Genomic DNA, 19,799 nt, shown 5'->3' with positions numbered 1-19,799 from the left:
TCCTTTACTTTTTTGATTATTTTTCTTGTTCTATCTCCCAATTGGAAGGTAAGCATCTGCTGAAATTTCTTCACCTTGGCTGTTCTAGATGCTGGTTATGATATCACTTCCTTTCACTTTAGACTGTTTTTTCTCTCTTTCCTCTGCCTGCTGCTGATGCTGGTGTACTGGCATGTTCCAAAGACAACTTTTGCATGCGTGGCCTGTCTAACTTTTATCCAGATTTAACGAAACGGATCCGTACTTCCTATCAGAGTAAGTTCTATGAAGGTTAGGCAAATAGCTTTATCGTGATTGGACTATGCCTGACTTAAACCCATGTGTTTGTGCTTTGTAATGTGTTTTATTTAAACACATTCAGCATGCATGCAAATTTACTGTATTTTGTGATGTTAACCATGCTTGATATTGACAATTATCTTTATTATACAGATATTTCAAATCTTGGGGTTTTTTTTCCAAATGAGTCAATGAGAAAAGCTCAGTGACTTACAAGGGCCTTAAAAATGATTTCTCAACTATATTATGTTCTTGATGACAGTATCTTTCTTTGGGTTTATATTTGTTTCGGTGTACATCTACTTATATGAAGCATTTCTTGTTTTGCAATGGCACTGTCTGGTTCTAGCTATTAATTCATTCTTGCCTATTTTCAGAAGAACAATGTGGCTTAAAAGAGAACTGATTGGATTGTGTGCTATGAAATTTACAATTTTAATCTTTGTTTGGTACTGGCATATTTGGCTTTGGGGAGCCATCTCATGCCTCTGATCTTTAGCAGAGAAAGTAAAATGGGCATAGAAATATGTACATCAAAGAGAGCTATGAAAATTAATGTTTTTATTATCTGTAAATTTTGAATTCTAGTGATAGGCAAATTAAATATTAGTATTCATCACTGTGGCATTCAATGAACAAAGCTATAATTAATTTTGCAAAAATGACTTTTCAACAGATGAGCTGTATGTATCTTAATTAACTGCAGTGCTTATATGTAATTAGGTCTCTAGGATGCCTCTTATTAATCTCTTTTTAAAGTTGTTTTCACAGAACAACTGGTTAGGCCATTTTACATTAAATACTCAGTATAGGCAAGATAAAGGGGTGGCAGTTGTTTTATCATCTCGCATAAGTATGGAGTTGTGGAGCTATTGAAATGCATTTGTACACTTGCACAAGAAATTCTATTCCATCTGTCTAGACTGATTACTCAACAGCTGATTGCTATGATTTTGTTTCATAGTGCTTCATAAAAAGTGGCCTGTTTAGTTAAAAGACAAGTCTACTTACAAATTCAGCAGTCCATAAAAAGGTTTGGTGTATAATGTCTTAAAGTATACTAGTCTGGTCTTACTGCTTTCAAGTCTGCAACAGAGAACCTGAGGGTAAACAGCAGTCAAAGATTTAGAGGCTTAGAAAAAATAATAAATTCTAAGACCAAAATCACCAACATTTTCATAAAAATTACAAATAGAGTTTCTCATAGCTGAAAATATATGATCCTGTTTCCATCTTCAAGCCCAAAATCAGGAAAGTCCACAAAATCTTTCTGTATACATTGCAATTGAAGAGTACGAGTCTGACTCGTGTGCAAGATCATTGACAGCTCCATTTCTTCCCTCAAAAATTATTTGGTTGTTGCTTTTGCCATTCAGTACTTCTACAGGAGTAAGTACTGTATGATATGAAAGATGCACCAGGCAGCAAAGAACAGGGCAAGAACATGTCATAGACTACAAATATCATGCTAAGTCATTCTTAAGTTATGCTTTGTTATGTGATTTACCTGAGATAAGAGTTTTAAGAGGGGTTTTGAGAATGGATTTATTTCTCTCTTCTCGTAAGTGATGATGATGGGAAAAGAAAAACACATTATTTTTGGAAATTGTGCAGTTGAAGCTGATATTATTAAGGCAGAAGCAGGAGCAGTCATGCACTAACATAAGCATTAGGACTAAAGTTTTGAGGATGATATAAATGAAACTGGAAGTTAATGGGAAGACATATCAGGGATTGATTCAATTAAGAAAGGAACCAGGAAGATAATTTCATGAGGATCAGTTTGAGAGAATAAGACTTGCAGGCACTGAAGGCAAAGAGGAGATTATCAGTGAGCAAGATACTCGGACTTTTGTTGTCATTTTGGAGGTGATTTGCGGGAAGAAACGGACTAATTCTCAGATTCAGGCTGGATACTAAAGTGTGATGCTCCACACAATATTACAAATTAGCTAATCAGGGAAGAGAGTGTTGCTGTTAACTGTGCTGTAGTAGCAAAGAGAAGACTTCAGCACAAAGATAAAAAACAAGGGTTCATCTTGACAATGTTAAGTTCATGTCTGGACATTTGTGAGTCAATTTTAGAAAGATAGGGGTGCTACTCTAACTTGGATGGAAGGAATCCAAAGTAGAAATGTGTAGTCATGAATCATTAACATCAACAAGGTATTTATTGCCTTGCTAATAGTTGAGTGTCTCCTCAAATACTGGAATAGAGAGATAAAGGAAGTGTTGATGTTCTGCAACTGAAGAAGGAAGGTGAGGGGGGGATCAAACTGGGAAAAGAAGCAATATGTCGGAGAAGAGATGTTTTCCAAAGGAAAGACATAATCAACAGTGTCAAGGGCAGCATCCAATATGCAGAACACACTGGTGGAATAATTGTTTTGAATTTTAGCAATAAATCTATAAAAAGCTTGATAAGAGTAACATATACGTGTGTAAGCTAGACTCAGAAGCATCTAGGGTGGACTTAGAGCATTAAGACAGAACATTCTCTGGTCTGAGAAGTGGAAGTGGGAAGGGGGAAACAAGAAGGGAAGAAATTAGAAGGAGAAACATGGGAGAAATCAGTTCTAGACATACATAATGGGAGAGATGGAAGCAATTGTCTTATCAGGGGAATTAATTTGGGGAAAACAAGAGGCTCAGATGAGGGTAAGTGCGGAGCTGGAGGTAGCTTTCTGGTGTTGATGTCCTGTTCCATTTGATGTAACATCTGCTGGCAGCCACCTTCCTTTGTAGCAAGAATAAATGCCGAGCCAAAACAAATAAGCTCTCTCTGCAGTAGCGCACAACAATATTGTTGTTTGGTTGTTATTTTCTTCAATTAAAATCAAGTTGTACATGTGGTACTTAGTGATAGATAACATATTCAAATATTAAAACAAGTACATTTACAGCATCTAGAAAAATAGTGCAGCAGAATGTAAAAATACCGACTTGCAAAAGAAATTTGCATCTCCTACTAGAAATTCGTACCATCTGTTGGTAAAACAAGAAAATAAATAGGCTTTATGAAGCATCTAAAGAGTTGGCAAGTTCAAAGGATGTTGATCCATTGGAAAATAGTTTTCAAAATGGAGACTTTTCAGTGCGAACTCCTTGTTCCTAATCCAGGCCACTCCCTAGAGGGGATGTGAGCAAAAGCAACCTTGGTCTGACAGCAGGACACAGAAAACGGTGTGCTATGAGTCATTACGTATTAGTAATTGACGCTTTAAATCCCTCCTGAAAACACAGTAGAAGCTAATACAGGTTAAGTTTTAAATTGACAGCTAAATTCTGAACTGTCATTCCCAAAGAATGCATCCTACTTAAACATAAAGGAAACAGTATGGTAATTCAGTGTGAAGAGGCGTCCCTGCCCATGGCAGGGGAGTTGGAACTAGATGATCTTAAGGTCCTTTCCAACTCTAACCATCCTATGATTCTATGAATAAGATAATACCAGTCTTACATATTGGCTTGTGAATATTTATGATGATTTATTTATAATTCATTTATTTATAAGCAAAGACTTTGGGTGGTTTTAATTCAGTGATCAGTCTGAACCATTTAATCAGAGATAAAAATTTAAAATTTCAAAAATTATTTAAAATTAGGAGCTCATGAAAGTTGTTACCCCATCCTAGGCAGTACATTTTTCTGTCCTTTAATAAAAAGGAAATGGGAATAAGCGTAAACCTTAAAAAGTATCCATAATGCCTTATGTTATATTTACATCTTGCATTATTTTCACATGTCTATAATTTGTTTAAATCAAAACCAGTTTCTTTATAATGTCAATGGACGTATCTTCTCACAGGTGGTCCTTTACATTGCCAATCTCAGTTCTTTGTGCTCAGCTTTGCTGCTATGCTCTTGCAGTACCTGAGCTCAAAATTTACTGTCACAGGGGCTTTTGTGGCTAAAGCTAAAGTCTTTTGGGGCACATATTGGGCCTGCAGAGCTCCAAAATCAAAAGTGAAAATAGTTTTGTAATCCAAGTTCAGGAGCTGTTTTAGTCTCTCACATGTTCAAGGGAAGCTGAGTTGTGTGGAAATACTTATACATGAGAAATTATTGCAAAGATTTAGCTTGGTTCCCTTAAAAAGGAAGCAACGGTAGAAAATAAGCAGGAGTACAAAGAAAAGCATGAGAGCTTTGAAAGGGAAACAAAAGACAACATGTAATGGAATCAAAGGTAACACGAAATTTGACAAGTATATGTTTATTCCTTTCAGTGAATGACAGTTGCGTGCTTCATTGCATATAGCATGTGGGATTTAGAATTCATAAGATTAAAAGATACTTTAGATGTATAGATGGATGATTAGAAGAACTCATAGTATTTCTGAGCAAGAAAGGTTTATGGCAGGAGAAAATCTGCAAGTGGCAGTGCTTAAGCAAATCTAAGTGTCTGAGATTCATGCCCTTGTGCAGGGCACAAATCACCACTTAGGCTTAAAATGGGGGCTTACTGCACTTCTTGGTTTGGTTTTGGGTTTGTTTGGGGGTTTGGTCATTGTTAGATGTGATAGAGCTTGACAGCAAGTCCAGATTTGTAGAGAAGTTCACATGTTCACCCTTCTTAAATACCACAGCATAAAACCTTTACTGTTGTATGTTGTACAGCTGTTGCCAAACATAAAGAGCTTGTGGTGTTCTCCCAGTGGTTGCTCTTGCATTTTCAGAACAGTGATTTGGTTTCTTTCCTACTTATGTAAGTCAATGGCATCATAACAAAAAGGAAAAAAGAAACTATTTAGATGCAAAATCAGACCTGGCAGTTGACATTGTAAATACCATCAATAGTAACCGGGCAAAGCTTAGAAGAATTTCATTAATCACAACATCATAGCCAGAGTGTTAAAACTTTAATATTTCCAATACTGCGTTTACAATAGAAACGGTTCAATAATTCATTTTGTTTCTCCAAGGCCTCTGATGCTATGCAGATGTGCCAGACTCGCTCCCACTGTACCTTGCAGACAGTTCTGCAGCAAAAAGCAATTACATTCCAAATCTCTAGGTACATACAGCAAATTGTACTGCCTGACTCCAGGCTTTGGTAAGAAAGCTGTGCATAGAGAGGCTCCCTGAATGGCTGCAGTTCCTGAATTCTCTTGTAACATCAAAAGTGACTGGACTCATAATTATTGGAATATAAAATTCTCTCACAAATTCAAAGTTGAATTTAAGAAAGATTCAAATATGTTTCTCAAAATACAAAGTTTTCAGTTTGCCACATTAATGTCTAGACTGATCTTTCACTGTTTAAAAGTCAGGAGCAAACATCATTGCTACTGACTTAACAAGCCAAATCAATACTGGTTTTTCAAAGTGCTCAAAGGTGCTCTAGCACTCACATAGTTTTGTTCATGGTAGAAACTTTTCATTCTGCTGGCTGGGGCTCTAGATTCTCCCCATTTCTCAGAGCAGTTCAAAATTACACTGTAAGAAAAATATCAGTATTTACACTAGGATCCCACTGTTTTAATACAAAAAGAACGGCACTGGTGACCAAAAACAGGAGTCTGTGAGTTTTAGAGATGGGGGTCTCTGAACCTGAGGGTCCAGAAGCCATAAAAATTAACCCATGTCACGTTGCAGGAGGTATGGTGCCAGATTAAAGCATATTGAAAGGTCATGATAGATGTTTGACTTCTAGTACACAACATCCTCAAAGTGTCTGTAAACACAGTATCAGTATGACAGTAATGCACATGAGTGTGGGCTAATGTTCACTAGGCTGTATGACCTGAGTAATGAGTCCCCACTGCTAGCAGATGGATGTCTGGTGCTGGGCTGTCTGCCAGTCCCAAGTAGCCTAACAGCATGAAGTGTCAGAGCTCCATATATCAAGTGTGAACCACTTGATACAAGCCATTGGGCACCTTTGGATATATACGAAGGGTACATCTGGAAAGGTGTGGCCATGCCCAGTTCATCCACAGTTAGCCCATGCCAGAGAGTAGCACAAGCTCAGGCTTTTTCTCCCTAGCATGCCAAAAGGCATGTTAAACTTGTACATGCAACTCGTGCCAAGGATGGATCTTAGTTTGATCACAGTAACAAGCCTGAGCTTAAGCAATGTAAATTAAGATTACTCTACTTCTTGCTGTCTTCCGTGGTAGAGTTCCTCACAAATGCTTCTAAACAATATATCAGGATCTTGCACAAAAATTCTTCTATTCAGACAGCATCTCCCCCCCTGTTTTAAGGTTTTCTTCCTGTATTCTGCAGCAGTTAAAAGCATAGAGTTGCTGCCACATCAGTTTGACAGGGATGAATTGGTTTGATTTACATCATAGACATTTAAATCTTAAGCTCTATTTACTTGTTTTCTCTAGTTAAATACAGTGACTATTTGTCTACCCTTACGGGCTCGGAAAACAAATCTGAGTTGGCAAAAGGTGTGATTTTAAAATCAGACCTAAATTCCTGCAGCGACAGCCTGATAACTGCTGTTATCTGAAATACCTTTTTTCCTCACGTTTCACACCATTCCTTTCTCCAAATTGACTTTGAAGTGCAGAATATCATCAACCAAGAAAGTTGAAGCATGCCCTGTTAGATTGTAACTTAACTTTTTAACTCCATTTTTTCAGGCCTGACTGAACTCAGTGACAGTCCAGTTTCCCTGGAGCTAGAGCGTTGCAAGTCTCCCACTTCAGGTAAAGGTGATTGGCTTCTCTTCCTGCAGTCTGTATAAGCCATTCATGTCATGCATCACTGTGTTTCATTAGTCCCTAAGAAGTGAAGTGCATAGTTACAATTCCAGCAAGAAGAATTTACTGCAGAAGTGCTTATTACATAGCACAATTAAAGCCTAAGTCTGTTTACTTAAAGGAAAATTAAATGTACGTGGTGCATCTCGAGGTGAAGAGCATGAAAACATTTAACAAATATCATATATTGTGCAGATACATCATGCAGATATATTTCTATATCCTCCTACTAGAGGCTTTTTTCTCTGCTTTGTTAAAAGGCTTTCTGACTTCTTTTTTTCAGTAGAGAGTCTTTATCTATATCTATTATGCATATGTGCACATAGAGAAATCAGTTTTAAAACCCAGCAATATGGAGATGATGAATTTGAACCACATGGAGATGATGAATTTGAACCATTAAGACACAGTGCCTAAGTTATGTCATTTGCAACAGAAACGTAACCTCAAATCAAAATATTTGCTTAGCAACTACTTTGACCCGGCAGTGAAACTTTGGCCATTTGAAAATGAATAAGTGTTTCCCATTTTACCCATAGTCCTTCAGAAGGTGGAGTTCGTCTCATTTTGAGAGACTTTTTCTGCAAGTGCCTAGTCTGCATTAATCTCTTTAATGTGAGTTCACTGTCTTAAAGATAGTTGCTTACAGCTTTTTTCTAATAGCTGACTTTTAAATGTGATGGAAAATAAGGATGTGTAACTTGAACAGGATGGATGATGGAGCAGGTTGCCCAAGAATGTTGTGAATGCTCCATCCCTGGCAGTGTTCAAGGCCAGGTTGGACAGAGCCTTGGGTGACATGTTTTAGTGTGTGGTGTCCCTGTCCATGGCAGGGGGGTTGGAACTGGATGATCTTAAGGTCCTTTCCAACCCAAACCATTCTGTGATTCTATGATACATTCATTTTGCTTGTGGTATGTGTATCACACTACTTTTCCTTATAGTTTGGTAAGTATTTTCCTTAGTTATGTTAACAAGTTCCCACAAATATGCTATTCAAGTCCTCTCTTACTATTTCACACATTTTACTTTATTGCAACAGGACACGCTCATCTTGAATGAAGGCCACTAATCAGTAATTCACAAAAACCTAAAGCTAATAAAAGTATTTCCACAAAACATCTAAAAGAAAATAGCTGTTTTGAAAGATGTATTTCCTTCCACTCTTCTCGACCTAAATTCTGTAGACATGGGAATAGCAAAGTGAAATAATCTGTAATAGTAGTGGTATAACACTGAGCTGGGCCTCAGAAACTCGTGATATGGGCTTCAAAATCAAACATTTGATAGATTACTCAGTATAATCAGGCTATTTATTTGGGAGCTCCCTGGGATTCATCTTTTTAGTCTTCTTTCCAGAAATGAGCTGCCTTCTCTCTTTTTCCTTTTACTGAAAACTAGGAGATCACTGACTTTTGGTACACATGTGTGTATGTGCTTAGTTTTATAATGATAAATGACAGCTATGGCAATTTACTTTTTGTGCAGTTCAATTTTTCATTCTGCTATTGATCAAAAATACCAATTTTAGATAAATTTAAGATCATTTGCTCCAAAATTTATACTGCTTTTCTGTTTTGGAGATTATTCAGCATGGAAAATATGGCATATTTATGAATGTTTCCTATTTTAGCCCTTCCCTGTGATTTTCCAAGCTGCTTTGGAATCTTTAAAATGTGAAATCAGGTGCAATGCTGTAGGTAGCAACTATTATTAGAAGTAACTGCTTTTTTAAAAATAGAACTTACTTTTACCATGAGAGATTTGTTATTTTTTTTTTTAATGGAAAATTAAAACAATATTGCTTTGGCATACCTGCTCTTAAACTGGGCAAAACCCAGTCTAGTCATCTGCAACAAAAGACCTCAAAATTGTGAAGAACTTGGGAGTGGAGCTACCTTGTGCTTCTCAGCATAGCCTCCCAGTTGCATCAGCCTCTGCACTGGCTAACATTTCTTTCTTGTAGCACACAACTGATGAATCTGCATAGTTACGGATTCATCAGTAAGGATCCTTTTAATTCCAGTCTTGCCTTTGGTATAAAGTGCAAGGCACAGAAGCTCTGTTACGGAAGCGTGCTGTACTCTGGAGAGATTCCTGTTCTGAAGGTCTTTCAACTAGAACATGAAATGAAACCATTTGATGAAAATGTTTCTGAAATGCACAGGACTAGCCACACAGGGGGTAGCAGCAAGTGGAGAAACGCCAGCCTTGCTTTGTAAGATTTGTAGGCAAAGAGGAATAAGCCTCTTTAACCACTAGTATTTTTATTTTAATTAAATTAGTAATTAAATACTATAGTGATGCATTTTTCAATATCGTACAGGAAGAAAAAAGTCCCTAAAGCCATTTGAAAGGTATCTGCTTCCTTATGAATATCTGAGTGGTGGCAGTTTCCGTTGCAAATAAAAAGTATCGCAGGAATAGTGATATTCATGGAATAACATTGCTAAAAATTGTGGAACAAAAAACTTCAAAAAAACCCTAAATACTTACCTATGTAAAGTACACTTTGTGAGGACAGTGGTGCAGCATGGCATGCCATCTAATGGTATTTGACTGGCTTAAAAACACCTCTCGGATCACTCAGAACAGTGGAGATCAGGATTTTTCAATACCATCAGAATATCTTTGTCATGCAGGCCATGTTCTTTCAATAGAGAAAATCAAACTGCATTTTGATTGCTGTGATTTGGAGATTGTAGGTTAGGGCTTTGTACTACGTTCGCTCTGAAGTGGCATGTGAGAACTCAGTAGCCCTGAAACAACATAAAGAACTCTGAGGCCTTGTGAGTACTCATAGTGTAAATGATGCTACATCCAGTGCTGGAGTTAATTACTATATAATATGTTAAACCCAGTACCCGTTCCAATAAAGTTTAGCTTTATTTTTATCACCTCATTAGGAAAATTTATTCAGTGGTCCTTAGGAATATAATATACATAATTATATAATATGTGTCCCTTATTGTTTTAGCCATATATACGCAGCTTTATATTGAAGTGTATAGTTGCAAATACACTGTGAGCACAAGAAAGGGCATCTTTGAGAGGTCATTTAATTTTGGTGTGTAAGATGCAATGGGCAGTTTAGACTTCTTTCAAAGACCGTCAGTCCATGTACAGGAGAGTGACCTCTCAAGTGTGTGTTCTCAAATGAAAGTGCATTTGTGTTTTTTCTTAAGGAATCACCTTCATACTGGGGGCTCACATCCAAAATGCTTTTAAGACTATAGATCTTAGAGCAGGCTATGTAAGTATTTCCACAATTGATTCCCATGAGCTTTAGAACAGGTCCCTAATGGCAACATTATGAGTATTTATATATGCTGTGATTTCCAAGTGCTGTTACCCTGGTGCATTCCACTGGTTACATCTGCTGGGTTAGGCTCATGCCAAACTCCAACTTCCCTGCAGGAAATGTGCTTAAATAGCTTTGTTTCAAAAAGAGTATTATTAAGTTTCTAACACAGTCACTTATGGGTAACTTCAAAGTAGCCGAAGAGATTTTACTGAGTTTGAAAACTATTCTCATGCGCAAGAAAGTAAATGTTTGGAAACATTTTGTGTGTGTAAGACATAGAATGTCATTTACTTTGTAACGTTATAATTGATAACTGCCAGAATAACCATTTTCTCATGTATCAGAAGAATGTTGACTAGTCAGAAGGCAAATTAGTCATTAAAGAGAGGTTAGCTCCTGCACTGTGAATACAAGGTGCATTTTATCACTTTTTGTGATATGTGATGAGGGGGTTTTCTGGCCTGGTGAATTCATGCTTGCTTAAGATCTTGAGACACATAAGGATTAGCAAGGAACGGAGAGCAGTATGAGCTGGCAAAGGGAAGGAAATGGGGATCTGCATTTGGGCTTTGGAGTTTGGGTTAGAGAGAGCAGCATGGGTGGCCCCCATGCAGCCCATGGTGCCGGGCTCAGTGGGGCCTGAGCCCCCCAGCAGAGGCCAACAGCCCCTGTGAACAATGGAGACAGGAGCTAAGCAAGGGAGCAGGGCAGCTCTGGGGAGGGTGACCAGGGCTGAGCACTACCTGGTGATCACCAGGGACAAGGGAGGATCAGCAAGGCCATGGCCTGGCACAGGAGTGCAGCAGTGCAGCCGTAGCTGTAGCTCAGGGCACAGCAAGAGTGAAGTTAAGCTTGAAAGTAGCTCCCACAGGAAAGCACTGCCTGGGGTGCTCTGCCTGAGGCCACCAAAGGAAAAGGGCTGTCTCTACATTGGCTCGGAGCCCCAGTAGCCAAATGTCCAGGACCTTACTGTGTACCTTGTCCAATTGAGTAGCTAAACATTAGGCTCTTAAATCCATGTTTTAGCAGTGAGGAACTAGGACTGACATTCAAAAGTGTTACAGACAGAAGCTCCCTAAGAGAAAGAGCTGTATGAAGAGCTGTATTCATTTTGACTAAGTTCTCTGAATACAGTCCTGCTGTAACAGCTGAGGGGAACACACCACTGAATGTCATCGCTGCGAGCACGCATTAGTGTGTTTGTTGGTTGTGCCTTCTTGTTTTCACTGAAAGACTGATGGGAACTATATTGTTACAAGATACCACACTGTCAGGTGAGGAAACTGGGTGCTCAGCTTAGCTAGCTGCCAGACCATACCTATTAACTCTGTCAGCACTTCCTTCTCACCCTACAGTTGGATAACTTGACTGTTGACACATTAAGCTCTTTGGGGAGGGTCTGTCTTGCGTTTCACCGTGGCATCACAATTTGAAACAGCTGCTTCCAGCATGAATGCAAACAAATAATGGTAACAAACAGCTCTGCTAGCCTCCTGAACCTTTGTACTCTGCTGCATACTTACACTGGATTTCAGAATCTCTTTCTCAGCAAGAGAGGTTTACATGCATGATCCTCCTTCATAATAAATGTAGAGATAGTAAAACACACGATTTAAGTACTAAAAATAGGTTATAGGATGATAGTGATATGATAATATCCACACTGTTGAATAGTGAAGTTAGTTTTACCCTGCAAAAATAATAGGCACAGCTTTAATCACAGTAAAGCATGAAAGCAACCAGCTACTCCTTTTGTTTTTACACTTGTGGTCTTGACAGTGGTCCATGCTTTTCCTAGCACAATCGTGTCCTACACCAAAAAATTCCAAATTTGGTGGTGGAAGCAGTGGTAGGAGTAACTGCTGGCTTCCTCAACTGCACCTCCTTCATTTCCTCATCCTGTGTGTCTCTTTTGTCTTTTAGCCCCCTACTCTCCATGTCCTCTACTCATGTACCTGTAAACTGACTGATCAACTGCATCCTCCTTTCTGATCCTGTCTTTTCAGCATCCTGAGACTGTGTTAGATTGCAGCCTTCAGTATTGGCTGTGCACAGCTGTGGCAGCTCCCAAATCAAGCCTGTTTCCAGTCCTCCAGGGGAATCGGAAAGTGCATACTTTGCATGTGCTGTATGAGACTGCACACAAATAGCTGGGAGCTATTTCTGCGGTCTTGCAGTCAGACATAAATACCATAACTTGGGAACATCTGTGGCATATAACACAAGGCATAATTCTTGTTATACAGAAACACCTTTTAACAGAAGAGGTTAAACCACTGATTTGCAAAGCTCAAAGGCTCTATGATGACAGCACTAATGAAAACTCCCTGGTGTTAAATGCAGCTAGGTTTTGTAGTTCTGAAATACCCTAACCTAGATCCTCACCTGTAAGTAAAGTTGCCCTACAGTCTTCCTTAGGAATTGGTAACCCTTTTTCAGAGGGTTAGTTGGACCAGATGTTGTCCTTTCCTTCAAAGGAGATTATCTCACAAGTGATGCTTCTTTCTGTATAGCAAAGCACTGATTTTCTGGAGTAGTATTCACAACCTGTGTATGACAGCTGCTCAGATAAATGGAAAGTTTTTAAAAGGCTGTTCTGAAAATCAAGCTGCCCTTTGTGAGAGTGCCTAGTGTAGGATGTAGGAGCTGAACACTTGGTATCCAAATTTGAGAAATTTCATGTAGTAGTGTTAGTGATATATATATTGATGTTGGGTTGACCTGAAGAGATCTCTTTGCTTTGTCCCAAAGCGTCCAGTTAAAGTGGCAGCTAGAAGTGGGTTACTGGGAGGGCTCTGCTGGTTCTGCTGGTACCAAAATGTTGCTCAAGAGCCTAAAGGGCTCCCCTTCTCTTCTCTGAAGAAAGAAAGAAAACCATCTAACCTAAGTGCCAGCTGGTTTTTTCTTCTGCCACATTGCAGGCTTTGTAGCTTATAACACTGCAAAAGAATGCAGCAGAAATTCTGTTTAGGAGCTTTGTGACTTGAAATGGTAAGTGGCTGTTTTGGGCATCCTTCTGACCTAAAAGCTTATTAAATTAAAATTACAAAGGTTTTGTTCCTTGTATTCATATGTCCCAGTGTTCCTATCACTGTGATGCTTACCATGTGGGACTTTCTTCAGAGGTATAATAGCTAGCTGACAACTACTGCATTGTTTGCTTCCAGTAACAGACAGTATGGGTAAGGGGTAAAAGCCAGAAAACAATGTGGAAAAGTACTGACTGAGTGCAAAATGAAAGAACCATATTGGAAATTAAGTCTTTTGAATAATTAGTTAAAGATTTCTTAAGGAATTCTTTTAATAAATGTAATGCCACTTTGACTGCTACAAGACATGCTTCATTTCAGTCCTTTGGTGTTCATTGTTGAAAATGTGCTCTTGTGTAAGGAAATGAAAACATTTTTGAACAGAAGCAAAATCATAGTTTTGAGGGCATAATTGGAACACAACAGACAATGAAATCTGAAGTCAATTCAGAGCAGTATTTGGATGTCTAGATAACACCACATTGTATCCTGACGCTCTTGTATTTCGTTTCTGTGCAATCTGTCTTCCTTTCCGTAATATTACAATAGTGTGTTCTGTCTCCATCATCTGTACAATATGCCCTCTCTTGTTCAAATGGTGTCTTGAGGTATGAAGTTGTCAGAACTCGTCATTTCATTGCACCCTGTTATTAGATTGGTTTCCAGGTGTTTAAATATTTGTGACGTGCTGCATAAGCAGCACTTGCAATATTTGCCTTCAGCTCGTTTGGGTTTTTTTTAATCATTCCTGTCATCACAAGGTAAGATATTGCAGCACACAGCCAAAGCTGTGCAAAACACCATTCACTTCTGGAGTAAGGTTTTTCCAGTGCTTTTTTGTTCAGTTACATTTCTTTTGCTGAATGGTGGACGTTAAAATATTGAAACCAGAATTCTTCCTCTAGATGCTGATTGAAAAAAATAACCAAAACAACATTCTACAAATTTGCAATATGGTGTTAACCAGAAGATGGCATGTTGTTTTCCCTCACTCCTTTTTCTTTCTTACTGATTAACAACTGCCTTTCTCCTTTTTCTGTTGTTTCAGTTAAAGGATCAAGAAAGTTAAGTCTGCCAACAGATCTTAAGACTGATCTTGGTACGGTAGGCGAAAGCCAACAGCTTTAAACTTCCTTACATTCATTGGCAAAACATTTTACTGATTCATGAGATAACACAATAACCTTCGGAGGCTTTGTCTGAAAAGGCTTTCTAAAAACCACCTATTAACCCATACAGTTCTGTTGGCAGCTCTCAGCATTTTGCTTGTTTAATATTCATGTATTTCATGTAGACATATTTTGCCAATCATTACACACTGGGTGTGTAGTATTTTATGATGAAAAGGCTCCAGAACTTTCTACATGCTTGAGCCATTATAACTGGTTGTCAGTGATGTTTATCTCTGCCTATAACACCCAATGCATGCGCTAGTCTGTTTTCTTTTCGATGTACAAATTCTGTGCCACAACTGTGATCAGACAGTTGAATATCTGTATTTTATGGTGTGTCTTGGTCCTCTCCTTGAGACTTACCTCAGCCAGTTTGCTGTAATCTTTTCCTCAATTCTTCTTTTATATTTCAGTGGAAATGCATAGTGAGAGCAGAACTTTCACCTCCAAAAACCTCAAATGAAAATTCAACATCTTGCATAACCTAAAAATGTTTAGGGCAGATCATGCCCTCTTAAGTATCCAAGTAAAGGGGATTGCTCCTGGCATTTGTGTTGGAATGTGTGGTTCCCATTATTGCTTTTATGGTTGTCTTTAAATATTCTCAGTCTCAAGGAGTCCTTTCTGGTTTTGCTCTCATGGGAAATTTCTTATGTCAGGTGACTGAAAAACCATGTAGCTTTTTCGCATTACTTTGTCTTTTTAGAGATAGAAATTATAGTTAGAACATATCCTTGCATAATGCAGCCAAACTTAATTTCTGTCACTAGGAATCATGTGCATATATTAAGCAATGCAGCACTGTTCCCCAAGGCAAAAGTTGAGAATAAATGTCTTCCACATTATAGATGGCTGATGAACTTGGAAAACTGCTAATAGCTCCTGGTAAAGATTAAGGAAATAAACATTGAAAAATCATTGGGAAATTCAATCCATGCTGTGCAGATTTCAGTGATTTTGTTGAAATAGCTCTCTCCGTCATTAGCAGTGATGTTTCAGAAAGTAGGAAGGTAGGAATGCGCACACAAAAAAAATCAGAGTGGAAAATTATAATACTCTTAATACTCCAAAAAGGAGTGATGTAGGCAGCTAGAGACCTTTAGAATTAATATTTATCACTAAATAAATGGGCAGCTATTAAGAGGAAAGGTACTTGATATTTAAGGTATTAAAATAGCCATGGGGTAGGATCTAAGGCTAAACATGCATGAAATAGATTTATATTCTGAATCATAACACAAGAGAAAGATAAATCTGCCGTGTCAAAGACTGGGTTTATCGGTTTTTAGAAAAGCAAGAAACAAACCAATGTAACTTAAAGTGCTGAAGGTTTTGTAGTGTAATATAAAAAAGTTGCATAACAAAGGAAAAAACCCTGCCTTACCATCAGCTTTCCTGTAATCACGCCAGGAGCTGGACAACAAACACACAAAAACCCCCAAACCAAAACCCACAACACGGAAAAAAAAACCACAAAACCCCAAGGACTAGGGAGCAGGCTGACTGTGCCAAAAATGAAAGCTGTATGAGTTAGAGAAATTCAGCCTACAAGATTAGGAGGCATGATGATCCATCAGAAATATACGACATACATAGGGAAGTTTGGAGCGCATAACCCTGTATGTGCTTTTGGTTTCATCACAGTCATATTTCTGCCATGCCACGATTTACTTGTACTAGTGGTTTATTTGAATAACGTAGAACACAGAACTCCATTAACATCAAATTACAAAATTATCACTTAAACATTCTGTTTGTTGCCACTTCCACAGTACTTCCACAGTACTCTGTCCTAGTATCACCAAGCAGCCTGATGGATTGCTAAGGATAAAGCATGTGGAAGCAGCATGCAGTGTATAAGCTGGCAGATACTCCCGGCTGATCAACTACAGAGGAAAGCCGAAAACCCTCCCCCTGAAACAAAACAAAAAACCTTATTTCAGTTCTCCTTCATGATTGTCTTAGAAGGGCAGATTCCTGTTTATTTTTCTAGCCATTAAAACTGTGCTGAATTATAGGTTGCTTAGTTTACAACAGGCTGGAAAAAGCATCTCTTTCTCAATGGAAGGAGCTAAATTTAAATGGGAGTTCCTGGAAAAGGTGAATAATACATGCATTTCGTTTGTATCTGCTCCAAAATGTCTTGGCTACACTGGCAGAGCTCTTTGAGATTATTTATCCACTGTTTGATTGTTTCCTGGGATTATACCCATAGTCTGAATATACAGGGAATAACAATTCTCTCTGGCCCACGCTTCTTGTAAGGATGTTCAGGTCACCGCTTTCAAATGCAAAGATGCTGTGCATCCATCCCATCGGCTCTGGCTCATAGCTTTTTACAGAGTGCTGATAAATCACCTACTCTCAGTACCAACTGCAGCTAATTGGGAAATACATTAGCATTTGGCAGTTTACAGTTCTGCTCCCGTCTTAGGATCTGGCTCATGTAACGTCCTTGCTTCCACTTTGCTTTGAATTGTAATAGTAGAGGTTAAGTAGAAGTTAAATCTATTTCTGGTGGAGGTGCTGCCTGTACTGAGAATTACTTGGGGAATAGTTTGCTAGGATTGAAGGGAATAATGTGTGATCTGATGACTCAGGGTGTTCTAGTTAAACCTTGTCAGGATTTTTGTGACTTAAAGGTACTTTGGGACTCCATTTTGATCTTTGTATGACTGGTAAAGCTGACCTCAGCATCTTATTATTTTGATGTAATGGTTATTATCTATCCTTGCTCAAGAACTTGTTGCCCTGGATGCCATATCTTCACACAGAAATGTGAGAATTACCCTACATACACTGGGGGCATACATTGGAACTTCTTGATAGTTTCACCTACTGCAGATCTGAGTAACCCAGTGTTTATCTGAGTTGTCCAGAAGGAAGATCATAGAATCCTAAAACATCAGGTTGGAAGGGACCTCAAGGATCATCTGGTCCAAGCCTTCTAGCATGACCTACTAGATGTCTCAGCACTCTGTCCAGCTGCATCTTAAAAGTTTCCAACGTTGAGGAATCCACCATTTCCCTGGGAAGATTATTCCAATGACTCATTGGAAAATCTCTTGTGTCCAACCAGAATCTCTCTGGGAGTATCTTCTACCCATTACCCCTTGTCTTGTCCATGTGACTCATTGTAGAAAAGGAGTTTCCATCTTCTTTGCAGCCACCCATTAAATACTGGAACATGGTAGTAAGGCCCCCCTGAGCTTTCTTTTCTCAAGCCTGAACAAACCCAGTTCTCTCAGCCTTCTCTCATGTGGCAGGCTTCCCAGTTCTCTCACTGTGGCTCTTCTGGTCCCTCTCCAACCTGTCCACAGCTTTTTTTGAGTAGCAGGGATGTGACATTGATGTTGCATATAATGTACAGCTTCCCTATTATCCTTCAGAAGCAGCTCTGAATAGTAGTATCTGTATTTTGCTGAAAAGATCATCTACACTTCCATGCACTGCTGCAGTGAAATGAGTTATGGGGATAATCCTCATCTAATTTAATCAAGTGGAGAATCTAGGACATACCATGGCAGATACAACTGCTTTTATATGAGAGTTTTCTTACTTTGCCTCACCAGCCACTTTAAGCATCAGTTTGTGTTTTTCTTTTAGGAAGTACTTCTGCTGATTTCATTAAAAGCTTTCAAAGTTTCCAGGTAATCACAGGGAGCTGGACAGAAGTCCTGACTAAAGGTGGAGATACTGGGTAACTGCTGATTTTTATTTCATTCCTGTGAACAGATGGTTTCACTGTAGGAAATTCTGTTATCACCTAGACTTTATTAGCCAAGGAACACAAGAAAATACAACTAGAGACAGTCATCACTGCTTCTTCTTGCAAGCTGTGATCTTTAAAAGATGAATACGATTCCCCATTCTTTCTTCAGATATTCACAAGCGGTGAATGAATTCTTTACCAGGTCAGAGTTAATGTATTCCATTTTACACAGCAGTGAAAAACTAGACAAAGTGCCAAATAATCTCAGTTTTCTCAAGGATTTGAGAAATGTCTTCTGATGCTGATGCCACCATTTGATGCTCTTGTATTTCATTGCAATGGAATGCTCCCAAGCCTGTGAAACAGTACCTGGATATTGTAAACAAGACCTCATTTTGATTTTACAAGTGAGCAGTGGGGTTACAGTAGTTCTTGCTTTCCCTTTTCAAAGTGTTTTACAGCAGCCTTTAGACACTGGCAAAGTTTTGAATCTTTTAATGTGCCTTTGTTTTACTGCTGCATTGGCCAAGCTGGGAGCTTGTGAGAGGTGCATCCTGCACTGGTTTGTCTGGCCCTGATGTTTAATGCTGTTTACAGTGCTAAACACCACTTCAGAAGTTTTGAACGGGCATGTGTTGCTTTCCTTCTTGGTCTGACGTTTCTAGAAAAGGCAATTCAGACATCCAGCTGTAACAATGCTTTTCTTGAATGACGTGGCAATATACATTGGAAATGGTATGTATTTCTACATGCAAAGGATGTTATAGACTGTTCAGTACATGTCTCCTAGAAGGAAAGAGTAATTTCTATTCACTTTTCAGTCTGAAAATACCAGCTGAATTGAGGAGTCAACTAAACTCTGCTTGTAGTTAGAATTACAGCATAATAAAGTTGGAAGGGACCTCTAGAGGTTGTTTAGGCCCTCACCATACTCAAAGCAGGTTTAGTTACCTCAGCTAGGTGAGGGCAGCATCCGATTGAGTCTTGAATGCCTCCAATGACAGGGGGTTCCCAATCTCTCTGAGCAATCTCTTCCAGTTTTGCATCATCCACAGGGGAAAAGAAGTTTTTCCTAATGTTTAACCTAAATTTCCCATCTTCCAAGACATGTCCTTTGCCTCTCATCTGACCAGTGCGCACCTCTGAGAAGCATCTGGCTCGATCTTCTGCATGTGCTTGGATCAGGTAGTTGCAGACAGCAATAAGGTCTCCCCTAGTCTTCCCTTCTTAAGGCTGAGAAAAAAAAAAGCAGATCTCAAACTCTTCTCTTACATGATGCATGACAACTCCCTTGCTGGCTTGGTGAGCCCCTGCTGAACTCAAGCCTGTGTATATCTTACACACAGTAAGCGTCTTACATGTAATGGGGAGCCCAAAACTGGGCACAGGGCTTGAGATGTAGTCTAAAAATGATAGAGGGGAAAGATGACATCTCTCAAACTCCTGGCTGTGCTCCCGCTGATTCAGTGAAGGATGCTCTTTGCCTTTTTTGCTGCGAGTTTGATCACTATTAGGATGAAAAACATTAAGGGTTGAACTAAAGTCTTTCACTTTTACAGAAATGCTTTCAAATGTTTGGTCCCTCTGCAA

General features: G+C 38.9%; 1 protein-coding gene across 10 annotated transcripts in view; it reads left to right on the top strand.

Moving 5' to 3' along the window:
- STXBP5L (syntaxin binding protein 5L) overlaps positions 1–19,799 on the top strand; it is a 190,818-nt gene that overhangs the window by 139,828 nt on the left and 31,191 nt on the right. For 4 of the 10 annotated variants that reach the window (XM_061454241.1, XM_061454240.1, XM_061454245.1 and 1 more), the window contains 3 exons: positions 184–255; positions 6,873–6,938; positions 14,374–14,424. In XM_061454241.1, coding sequence (XP_061310225.1) covers positions 184–255; positions 6,873–6,938; positions 14,374–14,424 — 189 coding nt within the window. The remainder of the gene's footprint in view (positions 1–183; positions 256–6,872; positions 6,939–14,373; positions 14,425–19,799) is intronic. The other 6 variants (XM_061454247.1, XM_061454242.1, XM_061454248.1 and 3 more) reach the window with 4 other exon arrangements.

This window comes from Pezoporus flaviventris, unplaced genomic scaffold (genome assembly GCF_033815535.1).
Source record: "Pezoporus flaviventris isolate CSIRO_AGI_PZ_B2104156 unplaced genomic scaffold, CSIRO_AGI_Pfla_v1 ptg000015l, whole genome shotgun sequence".
Lineage (NCBI taxonomy): Eukaryota > Metazoa > Chordata > Aves > Psittaciformes > Psittacidae > Pezoporus > Pezoporus flaviventris.
This window is presented reverse-complemented; position numbering and strand designations above follow the sequence as displayed.